Raw genomic sequence first — 19,719 nt, 5'->3', positions numbered from 1 at the left:
CTGAATGAAAAATTTCGTTGACTTGTAGGTTGTTTTTATACACATGAGCCTAATCCACCAATGCATAGTACCTGTGATAAAGTAATGGTGGTCCAGTAATTTTTATGAAATGATAAGTGAAAAAAAGAAAAGTGCCCAAGAGCAGATTACCGGGGGACAGTAAAGAAGTGAATGATGAAAGCGCAGATGAGATATATTTTCTCCATTCTTCTAATCTTTAATTTATCAAATTTCTTTTTAACTTTAAGCACGTTTAGCACCTTCATTTGGTTGGTTGGTTGGTTGGAGTATATTTGCTGGTATGGTGGTCAGCTAACTATTCAGGCTCCTGAGAGTTTTCATCTGAATACTAGGAAATGCTGGAGCTACACCGCAACACGTCTATAAAGTTATTCTTGTTACTATCTTTTAAACAATAAAACCACTCCCTTCGTTCAATCTTGCCAAATAACCTTGCTCATCAATAACACCACTCACTTCTGTTTCTTATGATTTGCAGCACATACTTTTCCAAAAATATGAGCAACATACCTCTGGAAGAAATCTAAGTTTAAGAATGAGTTAGGAAGGAATTGGTTCTCAAATAGAATGGCAGATGTATGTAAAGGACTCAGTAATCAAGTTTTTAGTGTTGTCATTATTGAACTTTAAAAGAAATTTAGATAGGTGTATGGATGGGTTGGTAGGTGGAAATAGGTAGATATATTCCATACAGAGACTGCCACGTGCTGGTTTGATGGCTTCTTGCAGATTCTCTTATTTTCGTATAATTTTACGATATTGAATCCAGGCAGAGGCAGGTGAGATCAATACGCCTTACCTGCGGCAGCAGCACAGACAAATAGTAGTAGGAGCACGCTCTTCTGCTTCATCTTGTTTCTTCGCTCTCTTCCTCGAGACTGATCTATCATCATGAAGGTTCCCAAATTTATATTGCCATACAGCCTCACTTTATTTTCTTTTATTAAAAATAATACAGTTATCTCATTTTCTCTTTCTTTCTTGCTGCTAGGGTTGATATCTTATATATCTGTTTACTTTGTACTAGGCACAACGCTATCACTTAGAGACGAGATAAGCTTAAAGTGATGTCAGCACTAATTAGATTAGTCTGTGGACAGGTGGGCCAGTTTGGGGTTGGTAGCCGTGTAAGTATGCCAGGATTAGCTGAGCCAGTGTACAGAGAGAGTAAGGAGTTTAGCTAACCTTGATATAAACTATAATAAACGCTGATAATCTATATATCATGATTCTAACAATTTGGATTTATTTAGTTTTTTTTTTTTATTACTTTTTTCCTATATTAATTTTGCGTGCCATGAAAGCTGCCCATGAACATGAAAATAAAGAGAGGGGGTGGGAAGGAAGGATGGATATGATTATGTCAGCACACTTGATTGATATTCCCAAAACACTCAGTAGAAATATTCAAATACGGGAGAGGAAAGTCAAAGCTGGTGGCGAACATTCAAAGGCGGGTTCACACGTGTCAATATGCGACTGGAATTGCAAGTCGGTAGAGTTTCCGACTGAATATTGATGCCTAGCGACTGGAGAAATCTGTCGCCAAACAAGACCGACATGTTGGTCTTGTTCATTGGATTTGCGACTTTGTTTATGTTGTGACGTCACGGAGAAAGGTTTGAAAATGTGGTGTCCACATGTAGAGAAGATGTTAGAGTTGGTGAGGGAAAAAGAGCACATCTGGGACTCTATAAAAATGAATTATACAACAAAACAAGCTTACGCAAATCGACGTTTAATGAGATAGCTGCCACTCTCAAAGAACTGTTTCCTTTTATGCAGGGTGTTATTGGAGGTGAGCATTCAATACTTGTGATGATTTAGTTTAATCGCAGTCGTCATTGTCACTGGAGGTAAACATCTTGCTGGGTAACTGATTGTTTACATTCACTTCCCGCCGACCAGCCGATTCTTCCCAGTAGCTATGTGTGAACGTGTTCCAACTAGAAGAGCTCTGTCGATACTTCTTGTGACATGCAATTTCAGTCGCATATTGACACGTGTGAACACGCCTTAATAACTCTCCAAGAATACATAATAACAGAAATAACCAACAGATACAAAGATGATAAAACCACAATCAATATATAAGAGGAACTAAAATATGAAATTTCAATAACTAGTATATCTACTATTTAAGCTTATAACTTACATCATTCTAAAGAAGACAGAAGTAAAAGAAAAGTTTTTAAGAGCTTTCAGCGTTCGCCGGCTGGTTTAATTCAGGAATGGGTCGATATCGTCTTGCGGTGCAGAGCAGTCGTCTTAAAACACTCTATATTACGATGTAACTATTGACTTACCATGCTTTTCCTCCTTCCGGTATTTTTCTGTTGTTATTTTGCTATGGTATTTCTTAATAGTTACTTAAATCTATACGACCAACATCATTATATGGACCAAAATATAGTTGCCTGGAGTACCAAGTTCTTAAATATTTAGAGACTTTAATACAGCACAAAATCTTAGCACACATTTCACCTCACCTCTGCAGATGTTAATGATTCACAAGGAAAGTACACAGCTATTTTTGTTCGGTTCTCTTTATGAGAAAAAAGAAAATTTGAGGTCGAAACCGAAATAGCCCGAGGGTGCTGCAGGGCTTTAATCAGCGTGTTCCTAAGCTGTGTCTTGTCACAGCCTGAACATGGTATGCTTTTAGAGTAAAAATAACTAGTCAAGAGGGCCACTGTCCATTAGCTATAGTCTCTGTTAAGTCTCTGTGACGCCGAACAGGTCTATGCAGAACGAATTGGTTGACAATAGACAATCTCGTTATCAAACTTTGATTTATGATTGATGATTGATTAATTGATACATTTATTGTTGCACTAATAGTGAAATACAACAAAGGAGATGGATAGACCTTGCCACCCACGTCTTTGTCAAAGACTTAAGGGTAGAGTATCAAAAATATAAAAATTGATTATACATAATACATATAGGTACATAACAAGAATACAGCAGCAGCTCGTCTTTCCTCACTCAACTTACCACCAAAACGCCCTGTAATGTCGCCTAGCGTTGCTAAGAAGATCAGGAAGTCTCTTACTCTCGAAGTGAAGCTGGATATTATTCACAGACACGAGAGGGGCAAGAAAACTAATAGCATTGCTCGCCACCATCTTGACTCCATCTACTGTCTCTACTATTTTCAAGTCAGCAGACTCTATTAAGAGGGCTGGTGAGACTGTATCTTCCTTGCAAGCTAAAAGAACCACCTGAACTCGTGACTCTACAATGGATAGAAAGGAAAGCCTTGTGGAAATGTGGTACATAAGTTTTGTATGTGATACAATGATGCACCCTTTGTTTACATTCCACAGGTTCCCAGTTAGTGTCTTTCCCGTTTCACTTTCCCTCCCTTCATAAATTTAAGATCATCAACATTATAAAGTTACGTACATACATACATTAGTGTACATTATAATGACCTAAATTAAACTGCCTAAATGTTTAACTTCATAATTTTTACTTTCATTAAACTTTTCACTGTACTATGATGCACTCTCGCTTTGTTTACTCTCAATAGAAGTTCAAGTCAGGGATTAAACTTGTTATAATCGGTTCGCTTAACGAAGTTTTGCTTAACGAAGGTTTTTTTTTTAGGAACGTAACCCCTTCGTTAAGAAGGGTTGCCTGTAAATATATATATATATATATATATATATATATATATATATATATATATATATATATATATATATATATATAAACATGCTTTATATGCCTTATAAGTTCATAACCACGAGAGAATGCAGGGAAAAATAGGGGGTTGGGGGGGAATGGGAAAAATCTTTTTAAGTTACTCCTGAAAACGTTTTCTATGAAAGCTCGCTACCAACCAAGGATTCTATAGAGAGGATATACGGGTTCAATGGGAGGGCTGGAGGAATTGATTACGGAGTGGAAACCATAACAGATGGCGCGCGGGTCGCAGGTAGTAAAGGGGAGAGAGATGGGGGGGGTCCATCAGCGAGGGAGGACTAGGGCCAAGGATTCTAGGGAGGATATACGAGTTCAATAGGTGGGCTGGAGGAATTGATTAGGAAACCTTGCTTCTAATAGATGGCGTGCGGGTCGCAGGTAGGAAGGGGGTGAAGGATGGGGGGGTTCATCAGCGGGAAAGGATGAGCGCCGTTACAAGATTCAAACAGTCAGTCAGTCACGGGAAGGAGCGCAAGGTACATCAACCATCACCCACCTCCGCCTGGGCCACACTATGCTCAGTGCTCACTTGCATCTCCTACATCTGTCTTGTAACCCCTTCTGCCCTTAGTGTAGGACTACCCCTGAGGCCATGGAACATTTCCTGTTTCAATGCCCACGCCTCCTTTCTCAAAACACTGCATTACACTCCCGGCTCTCCGCCCTGGCCATCACAACACTCAACCTGCCCACCCTCTTGGCGGCCTCAGGTCTCTCCTGACAACCTGCTGTCCTTTGCCTTACTTATGCCTTCTTGAGGAAGACCGGCCAGCTACCACGCCTGTGATACCCACACAGGACTACCCCAGGGCTCATAAGGATCCATAGATTTTCGTGGCCTCTTTGATTCCTTATGAGCCTGAGGCCTGAGGCCGCCAGGAGGGTGGGCAGGTCGAGTGTTGTGATGGCCAGGGCGAAGAGCCGGGAGCGTAATGCAGTATGTTGAGAGAGGAGGCGTGGGCATTGAAGCAGGAAATGTTCCATGGCCTCAGGGGTAGTCCTACACCAAGGGCAGAAGTGGTCACGAGACAGTCGACGTATGCGATGCAAGTAAGGAGTATGGTGTGGCCCAGGCAGCGGGCAGCATATATATATATATATATATATATATATATATATATATATATATATATATATATATATATATATATATATATATATATATATATATATATATATATATATATATATATATATATATATATATATATGAACATGTTTTATTTGCCTTATAAGCTCATAACCACGAGAGAATGCAGGGAAAAATAAGGGGTGGGGGAGGAAGCAAGGGAGAAATTTTAAGTTACTCCTAACAACGTTTTCTATGAAATTACTCGCTTCCAACAGATGGCAGTACCGTCGCTGTCCTTCAAACTTTAACCCACACCAAAACTTTCTCTCTGTATATTCCTTGACTAGCGCCGTTATAATATTCAAACAGTCAGTTAGTCACGGGAAGGAATGCAAGCCACAGCAGCCATCGCCCTCCTCTGTCTGGGCCACACCACGCTCAGTGCTCATTTACACTGCCTACGTCTGTCTCGTGATCACTTCTGTCTTTGGTGTAGGACTACCTCTGAGACCATCGAACATTTCCTGCTCCACTGCCCATGCTTCCACACCCACCACACTGCACCACGCTCACGGCTCTCCGCCCTGGCCATCACAACATTCGACTTACCTACCCTCATGGCAGCCTCAGGCATCCATGCCCATCCCTCATGGTAACCTGCTGTCCTTCGCCTTACCTGTGCCTTCTTGAGGAAGACCGGCCAGCTACCACACCTGTGATACCCACACAGAACTACTCCAGGGCTCATAAGGATCCAAAGATCTTCGCAGCCTAAACACCAACAACAACAAAGCAAGCCACAGCAGTTGTTGCCTTTGTGGCAAAAGCAAGAAAACGCATATATATATATATATATATATATATATATATATATATATATATATATATATATATATATATATATATATATATATATATATATATACAGGTTGAACATCCTTAATCTGGTATTCTTTCATCCAGCAACACCTGTAATGCGGCAAAATTTTTGTTTGCCAGAATTTTTGAATTGGACGGAGTAATTTGCCGGACCACCGCTAGGACGTGGCGGGGCTGTACTGTGTTTTGGAGCCCGGTCATTCTGGGTCAAATTTGGATCAGTACCACGCTGCTGCTCATTGCAAGCACCACCCTCCCAGGTGTATAAAAAAAAAATGTCTGTAATATTTGCCCCTAAACATGGCTTCCAAGCGACCAGGAAGTGATAGTGTTGTGTGTGAACCAAAAAAAAACAAAAAAACACATACATATGACAATATCAGTGCAACAGAAAGTGGACCTATTGAGGAAGCTAGATAAAGATGTTTCAGTGCGGGCCTTATGCCAACAGTACAACATTGGCTCATCAACCGTCTATAATACAAAAAAAGCAAAAAGAATCAACTTCTCAAATTTTACAGTGAGTGTGAGAGCAATAAGAACATGGAGGTTCGTAGAACACTTAAGGAAGGTAAAAGCAGTGATTTAAACAGTGTTCTCATACAATGGTTTAAGCTTCGGCGCGCTGGTAACGTCCCAGTGTCCGGAGAGATGATAATGGCGCAGGCAAAAATTTTCCATGCTGAACTTAATTTACAACGTGTTTTTCTATATACTTCTGCATGTATATTTTCATGTACAATTATCATATATCAAAACAATGTTACAGTTCCACTTGTATAATGCAGGGTAAGTATATAGAGGGTGTTTTGGGGACCACCTATAGTTCGAAATTTTCCATGGTCCGGCAAGTCTAAGGTCCGGTGGTTGCCGGATTTGGGAAGTTCAACCTGTATATATATATATATATATATATATATATATATATATATATATATATATATATATATATATATATATATATATATATATATATATATATATATATATATATATATATATATATATATATATATATATATATATATATATATATATATATATATATATATATATATATATATATATATATATATATATATATATATATATATATATATATATATATATATATATATATATATATATATATATATATATATATATATATATATATATATATATATATATATATATATATATATATATATATATATATATATATATATATATATATATATATATATATATATATATATATATATATATATATATATATATATATATATATATATATATATATATATATATATATATATATATATATATATATATATATATATATATATATATATATATATATATATATATATATATATATATATATATATATATATATATATATATATATATATATATATATATATATATATATATATATATATATATATATATATATATATATATATATATATATATATATATATATATATATATATATATATATATATATATATATATATATATATATATATATATATATATATATATATATATATATATATATATATATATATATATATATATATATATATATATATATATATATATATATATATATATATATATATATATATATATATATATATATATATATATATATATATATATATATATATATATATATATATATATATATATATATATATATATATATATATATATATATATATATATATATATATATATATATATATATATATATATATATATATATATATGTTTTATTTGCCTTATAAGTTCTTAACCATGAGAGAATATAAGAAAAAAAAAAGGGTTGGGGTGGGAGCATCTTCATGAGTACTGTTATGGCCCGCCCGTAACATACTCCACTACCATCACCTCCTCCGCTTGCTACCTCGTTCGCCACCTCTCCACCTCCCCTTCCACGTCACCGTCTCATGAACCTTCCACGTCACCGTCTCATGAACCCTCCACGTCACCGTCTCATGAAGCCCCGCTACTGTCCCGAAGGTGGATTCACGCGGTCCCATTCGACTCAAGCGGAAGTGTTAAGCAAGCTCCCTGCTTTCTGGAAGGGAGTCGAGGTCAAGGCCTCAACCAGTGAACACAATGACTCTTGGACTACCATGGGATCCACCTCACCCAGCACTTCACCACTGCGACACCTCATAAGTATCTCTTCCCCTTGTCCCGTTTTTTTCTACATTGCCTCCATATAGGATTAGTATTATTATTAGGTATTAAGTTGGGCTCTTTATTGTTGTATTTATCTATGTGTTATATGTATATGTGTATGTCAGTTTCATGTGTTTCATGTTATATCTATATGTGTATATCAGTTTCATTGTTATTGGGGTATTAAATAGCTTTTCAAGTGCCCCCCTTTGCATTTCCTAACCAGTTGAACCTGCAGTGTTTTTTTTTTTTTTGTTGTTATTGTTCACCGGCTCCCCGATGCCAATCTTACCCATTTAACCGGTGAAGGTAACACTGAGTTATTCCTGAAAACGTTTTCCATGAAAGTGCTCGCTCCTAAAAGATGGCAGCACCATCGCTGTCCTCCAAACTTAAACCCACGCCACAACTTCCTCCTTGTATATTCCTTGCTACCAAAAGATGGCAGCACCGCCGCTGTCCTCAAACTTTACCCACACCACAACTTCCTCCTTGTATATTCCTTGTGCATCACTCATCTGCGTCCAGCACGCAATTACATACACCAGCAAGACGCATCCTTCTGCTAGTCTGTACTACCATTAACACAAAGTAAACAATGTGATATTCCAAAGTGGTTCAATCACAAATACGACAGCAAGTCAGACAACGGTGGTAACACATGTTTAGTGATGGTTTTGTGCTGTATAGATAAAATTAGTTTGAATTTCTATGTTTTATTTTCAGGGTAAGGAACGTCTTTTGCTAGATTGTCTGATGGGTGAGGAAGCTCAGACTAAATGTGGCATTTTCTTTGTTCTGCTACAATATTGCTGCAGTAAATCACTTGAAAGACACTTTAAATATTCTTCTTCAGCTAGTATCATTCCGCTTGAAATGACGGGAAAATGCATAATTTAGTGTTGAATAAAGTGCCAGCCATGAAACCCCTCTGATCTAAGATGCACCCCTAGTCAGCATTTTCTAGAACCGTTAGAGAGAGAGAGAGAGAGAGAGAGAGAGAGAGATGAGAGGGGTGCCTCTACCAGCCAATATGTGCCATCTCAGGGGACTAAGAAGACTATGCGCAATTTTGATCAAATCAAATCCTGACAAGTCTTCAAACCTCACCTCCAACAATACCCTGCATTGAGGGAAACAGTTCTTGGAGAGTAGCAAATATTTCGTCGAATAATGATTTGCACAAGCTTTTTTAACTGTTTAAAGTCGGGTTCACACGTGCCAATTTGCGAATAAAATTTTACAACAGGTAGAGTTTTCAACTCATCCCTTCTAGTTGGAAAGTGTCACACGTAGCGATCAGAAAGTATTGACTATTTGGCGCCTTGGCAGGAAGTGAATTTAAACAAACAGAAAACCGCCGAGATGTCTTTCTCCAGTGACGATGCTGTAGCTGTGGTTACTCTTCTTTTAACGTACTGGATGAGTCAACAGAAAAGAAATGCCTATGGATATGTCCCTGGCTAAGAAGAGGGAAAGAAAGGAGTGTCTACCACACTCTAAATCAGCCTACATTTCTTATTAGAAAATTGTTAATCTTAAGAAGACTATGCACAATTGCGATTAAATCAAATCCTGACAAGTCTTCAATCCTCACTTCCAACAACACCCTGCATTGAGGGAAACAGCTATTTCTTGTCGAATGGCAGATATTTTCGTCGAACGGTGATTTGTGCAAGCCTTTTTTTCTACTGTATAATTCATTTATGGGTTCCCTCACCATCTCTAATATTTTCTTTTCTATACCTGGAGATCACATTTTCAAAGCTTACTCCATGACGCTACGATGTAAATAAAGTAGCAAATCAACTAACAAGACCAACATGTTGGTCTTGTTTTGCGACTGCTTTCTCCAGTTGCTAGGCACTGGTATTGAGTCGGAAACTCTACCTACGGAAAAATTTCATTCGCAAATTGGCACGTGTGAACCCACCTTAATTTATTTCTAGAGTCCTAGCTATGTTCTTTTTCCCTCACCAGCTTTAATGCTGGAGTCACATTACAGCTTTTTTTTTTTACTATGACGCCCCTGATGGTCGTAAAGGCCATTTTTCTGCAACTACATTCGTCTGTTGTAAAAATCAATCAATCAAGGGAAGCATACACCAAGGGGCATGTCGCCTGACCTACCCTATGCTGCCACTCCAGGAAGTCATGCCTCTCAAGTCTCCATGTAGGCTTCCTTCCTGTGCCAAGTAACTTCCAGCAAGAGGCATCGACTTGCTGCAGCCATGAGTTCTGTGGATGTCCCCTTGCCCTCCTCCATACTGAGTTATCCCTTTTGGAGACAACCCGATATGCAGGATCGGCTTCTGGTTAGCGTCGCAGTTGACGCTTTTTTATTATTTTTTTATTTATACCATGTGGACTTTTCACGGGAATTTATGGGCTAAAGGGGATACTTTTTAGGGTACCTCCTATCTTAAGGCCCACCCGCTAGGAAACCGTTGCCCCGAGTGAGGAAGCCCAACCTAAACTCGGACCGTGGACAGGATTCGAACACGTGCGCTTGGAGACCCCTCGGACCCCAAAGCACGCATGCTTCCACTGTACCACTGGTAATCAGTCTCGAATCAGTCTCATGGAGCAATCGCTGATTTGACACAAAGTCATACCAGTGGTATACCTTATGATCCTGCGAAGGCATCAATTCGCCTCTTCAGATCAGTGTTCAGCGATTCAGTTCAGTGTCGTAACGATTGGGAGCATTTCAATTGTGAGGGCAACTACCACCTGAACGAGGCCAACGACCTTCACCTATCCGACACTCGACCGTCGGCGCTCGTTATTAACCCAGTTGCTCGGCGCTTCATCTGAGCAACCCACCGAAGCTTCTCAAGCGGCCACCGCGGCTTCTCGAGCGTCAGTAGGAGTTGACGTGGCTCCTGCAGCTCGCCTTCCTCGGCAGACAGAAGCTGAGCCTCGTCCTGCTCACTTCCTCCTACGCTGGCTGGCTCTGCTCTCACCGTGGTTACCTCAGAGCCGTGGGCTGGTCCTGAGTGCTGCTACCCTCTCCTTACCACGCTCCGACTCCCGTCACTGCTGTGCACCTGACGCCCCTTCTCCTCCTGCGCCTCCTTCGCCTACCACTTCAACGCCACCTACAAGGGCGGAGCTGTGCTGCCCCGCCCTCGCCACACGAGACGAAGGGACGCAAGACGGATGGAAGCCGAGCTGAGTGTCGCTGCTGAGTCCAGAGTGCTGCAACCTTCCTGCAGAAGGTTCTGTTATTTGTGAGGCTGTTTGGTGGTTATTGGTTATTGGAATAGTAAATGGTGTCTTAACCATTCTCTCATGTTTGTTTTACCTTCCGATAGCAGCACCCATCTTGGAACCCTTGACACGTGGCGACCTCGCCAGGATTGGGTCAACTGCTATTTGGAAGGGTCTATGAAGTCGCCCATGCGCGCCACTTGCTGTCTGCGGCCCGGAAGCAAGTGTTCATCCTCTACCGTTCTTCTGTGGCTCCTGTATGCCTGCGGTAGGGTTTGTTGATGGTAACCCTTTTGTTTTCAATCGTGTTGTTGGAAACTACTTTTGTTCTACACAAGCACTCCTAGTGTTGTGTTGACTGTTGTCTTGTGCCCTTTTTCAGGGCTGTTTTGTTACCATTGTTTCTTCCACACTTATTGTTTTGGGTTTTCTATCCTTTCACTTATCTTTTCTCTCTGGGTCCTTATTGCTCTTATTGTTGGGTTGTCTGGTTATATCTTGAGTGTTTGATCTATTTACATTGTGATTTCACGCTATGTCTAGCTTTGATGTTTTTAAGGCTCAGGCCGATGCTTTGGGTCTTGAGGGTGCTGAGCTTGGTCAGTATGTTCTACAACAACAAGCTATTGAGAGGGACCAGCGAGCTACCGAGAGAGAAGAGAAGCGGCTCCTAGCAGAGAGAGAAGAAAGAGCTGCTGAGAGAGACTTCCAACTTGCTAAGCTTCAAGCTGAGAAGGAGATACAGCTCGCCCGCAGCACCGGTCAAGGAAAAGTGAGTACTTCTTCCTGTGAGAACGTCAGAGGACCGAAGTTGCCAACTTATCAAGAGGGAGATGATATAAGCAACTTCCTCGTGCGCTTTGAAAGGGTGGCTGAACTACTCCAGATTGATAAGGATAGCTACGCTGCAAGACTTGGGTGTCTCCTCACGGGTAAGGCTACTGAACTGTATACGTCGTTGTCTGCTGACATAACTGAAGATTACGCTCTTCTGAAGAAAGCTCTCCTCACTGGGTTCAGTAAGACCGCCGACAACTACCGTCTGGAGTTCCGCCAAGCCAGGATTAGGGTTGGGGAAAATTATCAGCAGTTCTCTGTCCATCTGACTCGACTGTTCCAGGCATGGTCGGAGGCATCTGATGTCGCCCACACTTTTGAAGGTCTTAAAAAATTCATCCTGCTTGACCAGTTTTTGACTAATCTTTCTCCAGATTTGAGGGTTTTCATCAAGGAGCGTCGGCCGACAGACCTTCCCGACGCAGTAAGGCTTGCCGACGACTGGTCATCTGCCCGTCACGCCTACCCGAAAGCCTACTCTTCTAGTTCCCGAGGAACTTCTAAAGCTGCCTCTGGGGTAAGCCCTACATCATCTCAAGGTGACTCCAGCAAGTCCTCTGTCCAGTCCACCCCTAAGAAAATTACGTGCCACCAGTGTGGAGAAGACGGCCATATTCGGCCGCGCTGCCCTAAGAATCCCGCGCCTTCAAGGATTGGGAAGCGGGTAAGTCGACTCCTAAGGTTGGGTTTTGCCTTGGTGACAAGAGTGTCCCAAACTATTCTGTCTCGGGCACCATTAACGGATCTTGGAGCTCGAACATCATCCGTGACACTGGCTGCTCGTGTGTGGTAGTCTCAGAAGAGGTGCTTCCAGACGTAGATGTGGAGAGTTGTCCCAAGATTTCCCTAGCTGACTACTTGGGAAGAGTAGACAAATTCCCAGTTGTAAAGTGCTACGTGCGCTGCCCCTTCTACACTGGTTGGACTGAGGTGGTGAGAGCTCCTATAAAGTTTGCTGGCGCTCTGATAGGAAACATCCCGGGAGTTATGGATCCCCAGGTCTCTAATCCTTCTCCAGCTCCTCTTCCTGATTCCAGCAGGGCATCCTTGTCATCAGAGCTGCAGCCGGAGGTTTCTACCAGTGCTTCGACTGTGTCTTCGGCTGACCAAGTACACGCTGTTACCACCCGTGCCGGAAGGATGAAAAGACTGCATCCTCTGGTACTTCCAGAACTTCAGCCTCTCTCCATGACCCCTCAAGAGTTCAACCAACTGCAAGCCTCGTGTCCTTCCTTAACTGGGGTACGACAGAAAGCCTCTACGGGAGAAGTTGAGAAAGCCAGGAACGGGTCGTCCTTCCAGTACCTGTACGTCAATGGGCTTCTCTACCGCAAGTGCCTCACTTCTCAGCTTCCAAATAAGGTAGGCCAACAATGCCTGGTTGTCCCAAGTGAGTGTCGCCAGATCATACTCTCAGTGGCCCACGAGAGTCCCTTGGCTGGACATTTCTCTCACCGCAAGACTGAGTTGAAAATTTATGAACATTTCTTTTGGCCAGGTATGGGAGCGGATATCCGTGCCTACTGCCGCTCTTGTGACAAGTGCCAACGGATGTCATCAAAGGGCCGGGTGCGTCCTGTCCCTCTTCAGCCCCTACCTGTGATCACCGAGCCTTTTTCCCGAGTCGCCATTGACCTCGTTGGACCTCTTTCTCCTCCATCTTCCGAGGGCCATAGACACATTCTTACCTTAATAGATTTTGCAACTGGGTTTCCAGAGGCCCTGCCACTTAAGGACATAGACTCAGTATCAGTAGCTGAAGCCTTACTAGTGATATTTGCACGTGTAGGAATTCCTAGAGAAATCCTCTCTGATCGAGGAACTCAGTTTACCTCCAGTCTGTTATCAGAGTTACATAAGCTGCTTGGTGTTAAACCTATTTTCACAACTCCTTTCCATCCCAGTGGCAATGGACGCATAGAGAGGCTCCATGGTCCTCTCAAGGCAGCTCTGCGCAAGCTCTGTGCTGACAAACCCAGGAGTGGCACCGTTACCTCGTTCCCACGCTCTTCGCCCTCAGGAAATCCCCAGTGATCGGACCGGGTTCTCCCCCTTTGAACTACTATATGGACGCTCTGTTCGAGGACCTCTCACGGTGTTGAAGGAGTTGTGGGATAATCAGGACATCCAGGGAGAAGAAAGAACCAGCTTCCAATACGTCCTGGAACTTCGAAACAAGTTGTCAGAATGTGCCCAGCTTGCTGCTCAAGCAGCTGATGTAAGTACTGCCCGTTACAAGTCCTATTTTGATCTTAAATCTCAGGACAGGAAGTTTAATCCAGGTGACGAGGTACTAGTTCTTCTTCCCAGCCACACAAGCAAGTTATTGGTAGCATGGAATGGTCCATACAAGGTCCTTGAAAGACGTGGTAATGTTGATTACCTTATAGACGAGCCTCGTGGGCCTAAACTATACCACGCCAATCTACTTAAAAGATACCATCGACGAGCAGTTGTTAACAGGCTCCATGTTCTCGACGAGATTCAATCTCTCGAAACAAGCGAACCCCAGGACAGCACCGTTCCCGTCGTGGAGGAGAAATTGCCTGACGCCAGCTCCACGGAACTGCCCATTACGGCCGATGAATGGCTGGATTCTTCACCACCAAGTATGCCGGAGATAAATCCCTCCTTGCCCTGGGAACAACGAGGCGACATCGAGGACTTACTGCTGGACTACAGGGATGTATTCTCCACCACACCTGGCTGTACCTCGACTATCATGCACGATATTGTCCTCACCACCACCAACAGGATTCAAGCTAGGTTGTACCCTGTCCCTATTCACCTTAGACCTCACTTTGATGAAGAAGTAGATAGCCTTTTGGAACAAGGGATAATTCAATTGTCTTCCTCTCCCCACTGTAGTCCTGTTGTAATGGTTCGGAAGTCTGACGGTTCCTACAGGATGGCTATTGATTACCGGAAATTGAACTCCGTTACGGTCTTCCACGCTGAGCCGTCTTGTAATATGGAAGAAGACCTTCACATGTTCGCTGGTGCTAAATACTTCTCGGAAATTGACCTCTGCAAGGCTTATTACCAAATTCCATTGACAGACAGAGCCAAACCCCTAACTGCCTTTCCAACTCATCGTGGTCTCATGGAATTCTGCCGCTTACCCTTCGGACTTGTCACAGCATGTGCTACCTACGTCCGTCTGATGCGTCTTGTCCTCGCCGGGTTACCCAACATTTCTTTCTACTTTGATAATATATTTGTCCACTCTTCAGATTGGCCTCAGCATATCAGCGCCCTCAGAGCTACGCTTGAGAGACTACGCTCCCACAACCTGACTGCCAAGCCTTCCAAGTGCCGCTTCGGTGTTCACTCCATCCACTATCTCGGATTCGTACTAGACGGAGAACAGCTGAGACCTCAGAACAGCAAGATGGAAGCGCTGTGCAGGATAACTCCCCCTCTGTCCAAGAAAGCTCTCCGCAGTTTTCTAGGTATGATTGCCTTTTATAGGATGTTTATTCCCCAGGCTTCAGACTACACCGGACCACTCTCTGACCTCTTGAAGAAAGGAGTCCGCGAACCTCTCGCCTGGGATGAGACTGCGTTGAGCTGCTTCAATCACCTGAAGCAAGTGTTGTCCAGCACACCAGTACTACAAGTTCCAGATTGTGGTTCCCCTTTCATCCTTCGGAGTGACGCTTCAAGTCACGGACTAGGATCTGTTCTGCTGCAATACCATCAGGGGGTGCCTCATCCTGTCGCCTATGCCAGCAGGAAGCTCCTGGACCGGGAAAAGAGGTATTCCACCATAGAACGTGAGTGTCTTGCTGTTGTGTTTGGTGTGCTCCGCTTTGACTATTATCTCAGAGGTCGTGAATTCATATTAGAAGTGGACCACAAGCCCTTGTTGTACTTGGAAACCTTTAAAGGCAAGAATGATAGGGTGTTGAGATGGGCCTTAAGTCTACAAGCCTACCGGTTCAGAGTCGTCCATATTGCTGGGAAGGACAACGTGGGAGCAGATTTAATGAGCAGACTCCCAGCCTAAGGCGCCTTGAAACCAACCTCACCAGTGCCTCCCTCCTTTTCTTAACATGTATGTTCTTTCTTTTCATGTGGTAGTTGTTATAATCTACCTGGAGTAGATTCTTCTATGGGGGCCTGTGTGAGGGCAACTACCACCTGAACGAGGCCAACGACCTTCACCTATCCGACACTCGACCGTCGGCGCTCGTTATTAACCCAGTTGCTCGGCGCTTCATCTGAGCAACCCACCGAAGCTTCTCAAGCGGCCACCGCGGCTTCTCGAGCGTCAGTAGGAGTTGACGTGGCTCCTGCAGCTCGCCTTCCTCGGCAGACAGAAGCTGAGCCTCGTCCTGCTCACTTCCTCCTACGCTGGCTGGCTCTGCTCTCACCGTGGTTACCTCAGAGCCGTGGGCTGGTCCTGAGTGCTGCTACCCTCTCCTTACCACGCTCCGACTCCCGTCACTGCTGTGCACCTGACGCCCCTTCTCCTCCTGCGCCTCCTTCGCCTACCACTTCAACGCCACCTACAAGGGCGGAGCTGTGCTGCCCCGCCCTCGCCACACGAGACGAAGGGACGCAAGACGGATGGAAGCCGAGCTGAGTGTCGCTGCTGAGTCCAGAGTGCTGCAACCTTCCTGCAGAAGGTTCTGTTATTTGTGAGGCTGTTTGGTGGTTATTGGTTATTGGAATAGTAAATGGTGTCTTAACCATTCTCTCATGTTTGTTTTACCTTCCGATAGCAGCACCCATCTTGGAACCCTTGACATCACCCTCTCACAAATCTTACCGACCACACTTGTTAGAGACACAGGTCTATAGTTAAGAGGCTCTTCCTTACTGCCTCCCTTATAAATGGGCACCACTTCAGCTCTTTTCCACTCTACCGGTACTTCCCTGTTTCTAATGAGCACCTTATAATATCATATAATGGATCAATCAATTCTTCTCTACATTCCTTCAATAATTTTCCTGAAACTTCATCTGGTCCCATCGCTTTATCATCTTTAAGTTCCTCCAACATTTTATATAACTCCTTTTAGGTATCTTAATGTCATCCATGTGCACATTTCTTGTACATTCTGAGGCTTTACAAACATTGTTTCTTTAGTAAATACTTGTTGAAACCTATTATTTAGCAATTCCGCTATATTCTTAGGGTCATCTACTATCCCTTGCTCTCCTTTTAACCTTTCAATGGACTCTCTCTTTTTAAGTTTACCATTTATGAACCTGTAAAACAATTTTGGATGTTCCTTACTCTTGTCTACAATATCTTTTTCAAATTTTCTTTCTTCCTCCTCCTTACCCTCACATACTCATTTCTCGCCACTCTATAATTCTCCTTATTTAGTATATTCCTGCTCTTTTCCATCTTTTCCAAGCCACATCTCTTTTCCTTAGCCTTAACACAAGTTGCATTAAACCAATCCTTTCTTCCTTCCTCTCTCGGTTTATACTTTGGTACAAATTTCATAACTCCTTCTTTATAATATTTCATAAAATCTCATATTTTTTGCACTTCTCTGATTTGTAACATCTCCTCCCAATCTAATTTTCTGAAATAATTTTTCAAACTTTCTGTGTCCATCTTTCTATAATTCAATCTACCACTCCTGTATGTCTCATCTTTCCTTCGCTGTGTTGTTGCTATCTGCATTTCCATAACCACATGATCACTCTTCCCAAAGGACATTTGTATTGTATATCCCACATAGGTACACTTCTCTTGTTAACACCAAATCCAGTCTAGCCGGTTCATCATCTCCTCTATATCTAGTATTTTCCTTCACCCTCTGTTCCATCATATTTTCCATCATTAGATTAAGAATCCAACACCACTTTTTAGATTTTCCCAATCCACCTCCTTACAATTAAAATCTCCTACTAGTATCATCTTTCTTTTTCCAGATAATACACTTTCCAAACTCTGTAAAGTATCCTTGATCATATTGTCGTATTCCCTTAATGTCCAAGAATTTGTTTTAGGAGGTACATAGGTCACCATGATTATTAATTCTTTTCCATCACTTTTTATCCTTATGCTTATCACTTCTGCGTTGTTCTTCCCATACCAAACCTTATCCACATTTATTTTCTTCGTCATAATCATAACTCCTCCTCCACCTTTACTCTCTATCCTTTCTCCATATATTATATTTATTATCCAAATTTACCTTTGTTTTTTCATGTAATTTTGTCTCAGTCAAACACACTATATCAGGCTTCTCCACCATCATATAGTCTTGCAATTCCAATCTACTTGACAGTATCCCATCTATATTAGTATACATTACGGTCCACCCACTGCTCCCTCTAGGGGTTCCTCCACATTCCTTCTCTCCACATACCACTTTCTGGCTCTCTCTCATATAACTCTCCAAAAAAACTTTTCTTTTTCCTCTTCAGACCGTTCATCATTTTTCCGTCTCGTCTCTTCCAACAATTCCTTATATCTTCTCCTCTCTTCCTCATTTCTATTTTTTCTTACATACACCTCTTTACAACCTTCTACCTCTCTTAATTTTGATGTTCTATATAAGATGTCCTCCGCAGACTATTGTGACTTCAGTACTACTTTAATCGGTCTCCTTACTCCCTCCTTATACGGACGCAGTCTATGGATCTCTTCCACTTCTTCTTGTAGGTCTTTTTTTTTCATCATTATTTCGATTTTTGAACAGATCTTTTACCGTTTTTAATTCTTCTTTAATTCTCTTAGGCTTATATGTTATATTTTGTTCTTTCATCCCAAATATTAACACACTCTTCTTCTTTTCTGCTATTTCTCTTATCAATGTTTCCTTATTCTTCATAACATTAACCAGTTCCTTGGACCTTTCTTTTTTGTCTTCATTCAACTGATCTTTAATTATTTCTTGTAATCCAACCATCTCTGCTTCCCTCAACTCAGTCCATTGTGTTTTCTTCAGTTCCCACTCCCTTTCAAACCTTTCATTCTGCTCACTGATCATTTCCTTAAAGTCATCTTTCTCCTTTACTACTCTCCATTTTCTCCTCCAACCGTCTCTTGTATTTTTCAACCTCCACTCTCAAGTGTGCATTCTCATCGTGTGTGTGTGTGTGTGTGTGTGTGTGTGTGTGTGTGTGTGTGTGTGTGTGTGTGTGTGTGTGTGTGTGTGTGTGTGTAATAAGAGAGAGAGAGAGAGAGAGAGAGAGAGAGAGAGAGAGAGAGAGAGAGAGAGAGAGAGAGAGAGAGAGAGAGAGAGAGAGAGAGAGAGAGAGAGAGAGAGAGAGAGAGAGAGAGAGAGAGAGAGAGAGAGAGAGAGAGAGAGAGAGAGAGAGAGAGAGAGAGAGAGAGAGAGAGAGAGAGAGAGAGAGAGAGAGAGAGAGAGAGAGAGAGAGAGAGAGAGAGAGAGAGAGAGAGAGAGAGAGAGAGAGAGAGAGAGAGAGAGAGAAAGACAGTAGAAACAGACAGACAGACAGACACAGACGCACATAGACAAACACACACACACACACACACACACACACACACACACACACACACACACACACACACACACACACACACACACACACAAGTAGCTCAGTGGTTAGAGCACTGGCTTAGAGAGGACCGAGTTCGATTGTGGAGATATTTGGGTGTGTCTCCTTTCACGTGTAGCCCTGTTCACCTAGCAGTGAGTAGGTACGGGATGTAAATCGAGGAGTTGTGACCTTGTTGTTCCGGTGTGTGGTGAGTGCCTGGTCTCAGGCCTATCCGAAGATCGGAAATAATGAGCTCTGAGCTCGTTCCGTAGGGTAACGTCTGGCTGTCTCGTCAGAGACTGCAGCAGATCAAACAGTGAATTACAGTGAAT

General features: G+C 42.2%; 2 protein-coding genes across 3 annotated transcripts in view; one reads left to right on the top strand and one right to left on the bottom strand.

Moving 5' to 3' along the window:
• Positions 1-889, bottom strand: part of LOC123517010 (organic cation transporter protein-like) — a 68,962-nt gene extending 68,073 nt beyond the window's left edge. Inside the window, exon 1 of one of the 2 annotated variants that reach the window (XM_045276827.1) lies at positions 821-889. In XM_045276827.1, coding sequence (XP_045132762.1) covers positions 821-872 — 52 coding nt within the window. In that variant the 5' untranslated portion in view covers positions 873-889. The remainder of the gene's footprint in view (positions 1-820) is intronic. The other variant, XM_045276828.1, reaches the window with a different exon arrangement.
• Positions 890-9,975: 9,086 nt separating this feature from the next.
• On the top strand, positions 9,976-15,920 carry LOC123516721. The gene is made up of 7 exons (XM_045276323.1): positions 9,976-10,034; positions 10,525-10,645; positions 10,770-11,014; positions 11,179-11,347; positions 11,634-12,575; positions 12,617-13,892; positions 13,996-15,920. The coding sequence occupies exons 1-7, from the start codon at positions 9,976-9,978 to the stop codon at positions 15,918-15,920; spliced, it is 4,737 nt and encodes a 1,578-aa protein (XP_045132258.1).
• The last annotated feature ends 3,799 nt before the right edge of the window (positions 15,921-19,719 follow it).

Source organism: Portunus trituberculatus, chromosome 41 (assembly GCF_017591435.1).
Source record: "Portunus trituberculatus isolate SZX2019 chromosome 41, ASM1759143v1, whole genome shotgun sequence".
NCBI lineage: Eukaryota > Metazoa > Arthropoda > Malacostraca > Decapoda > Portunidae > Portunus > Portunus trituberculatus.
This window is presented reverse-complemented; position numbering and strand designations above follow the sequence as displayed.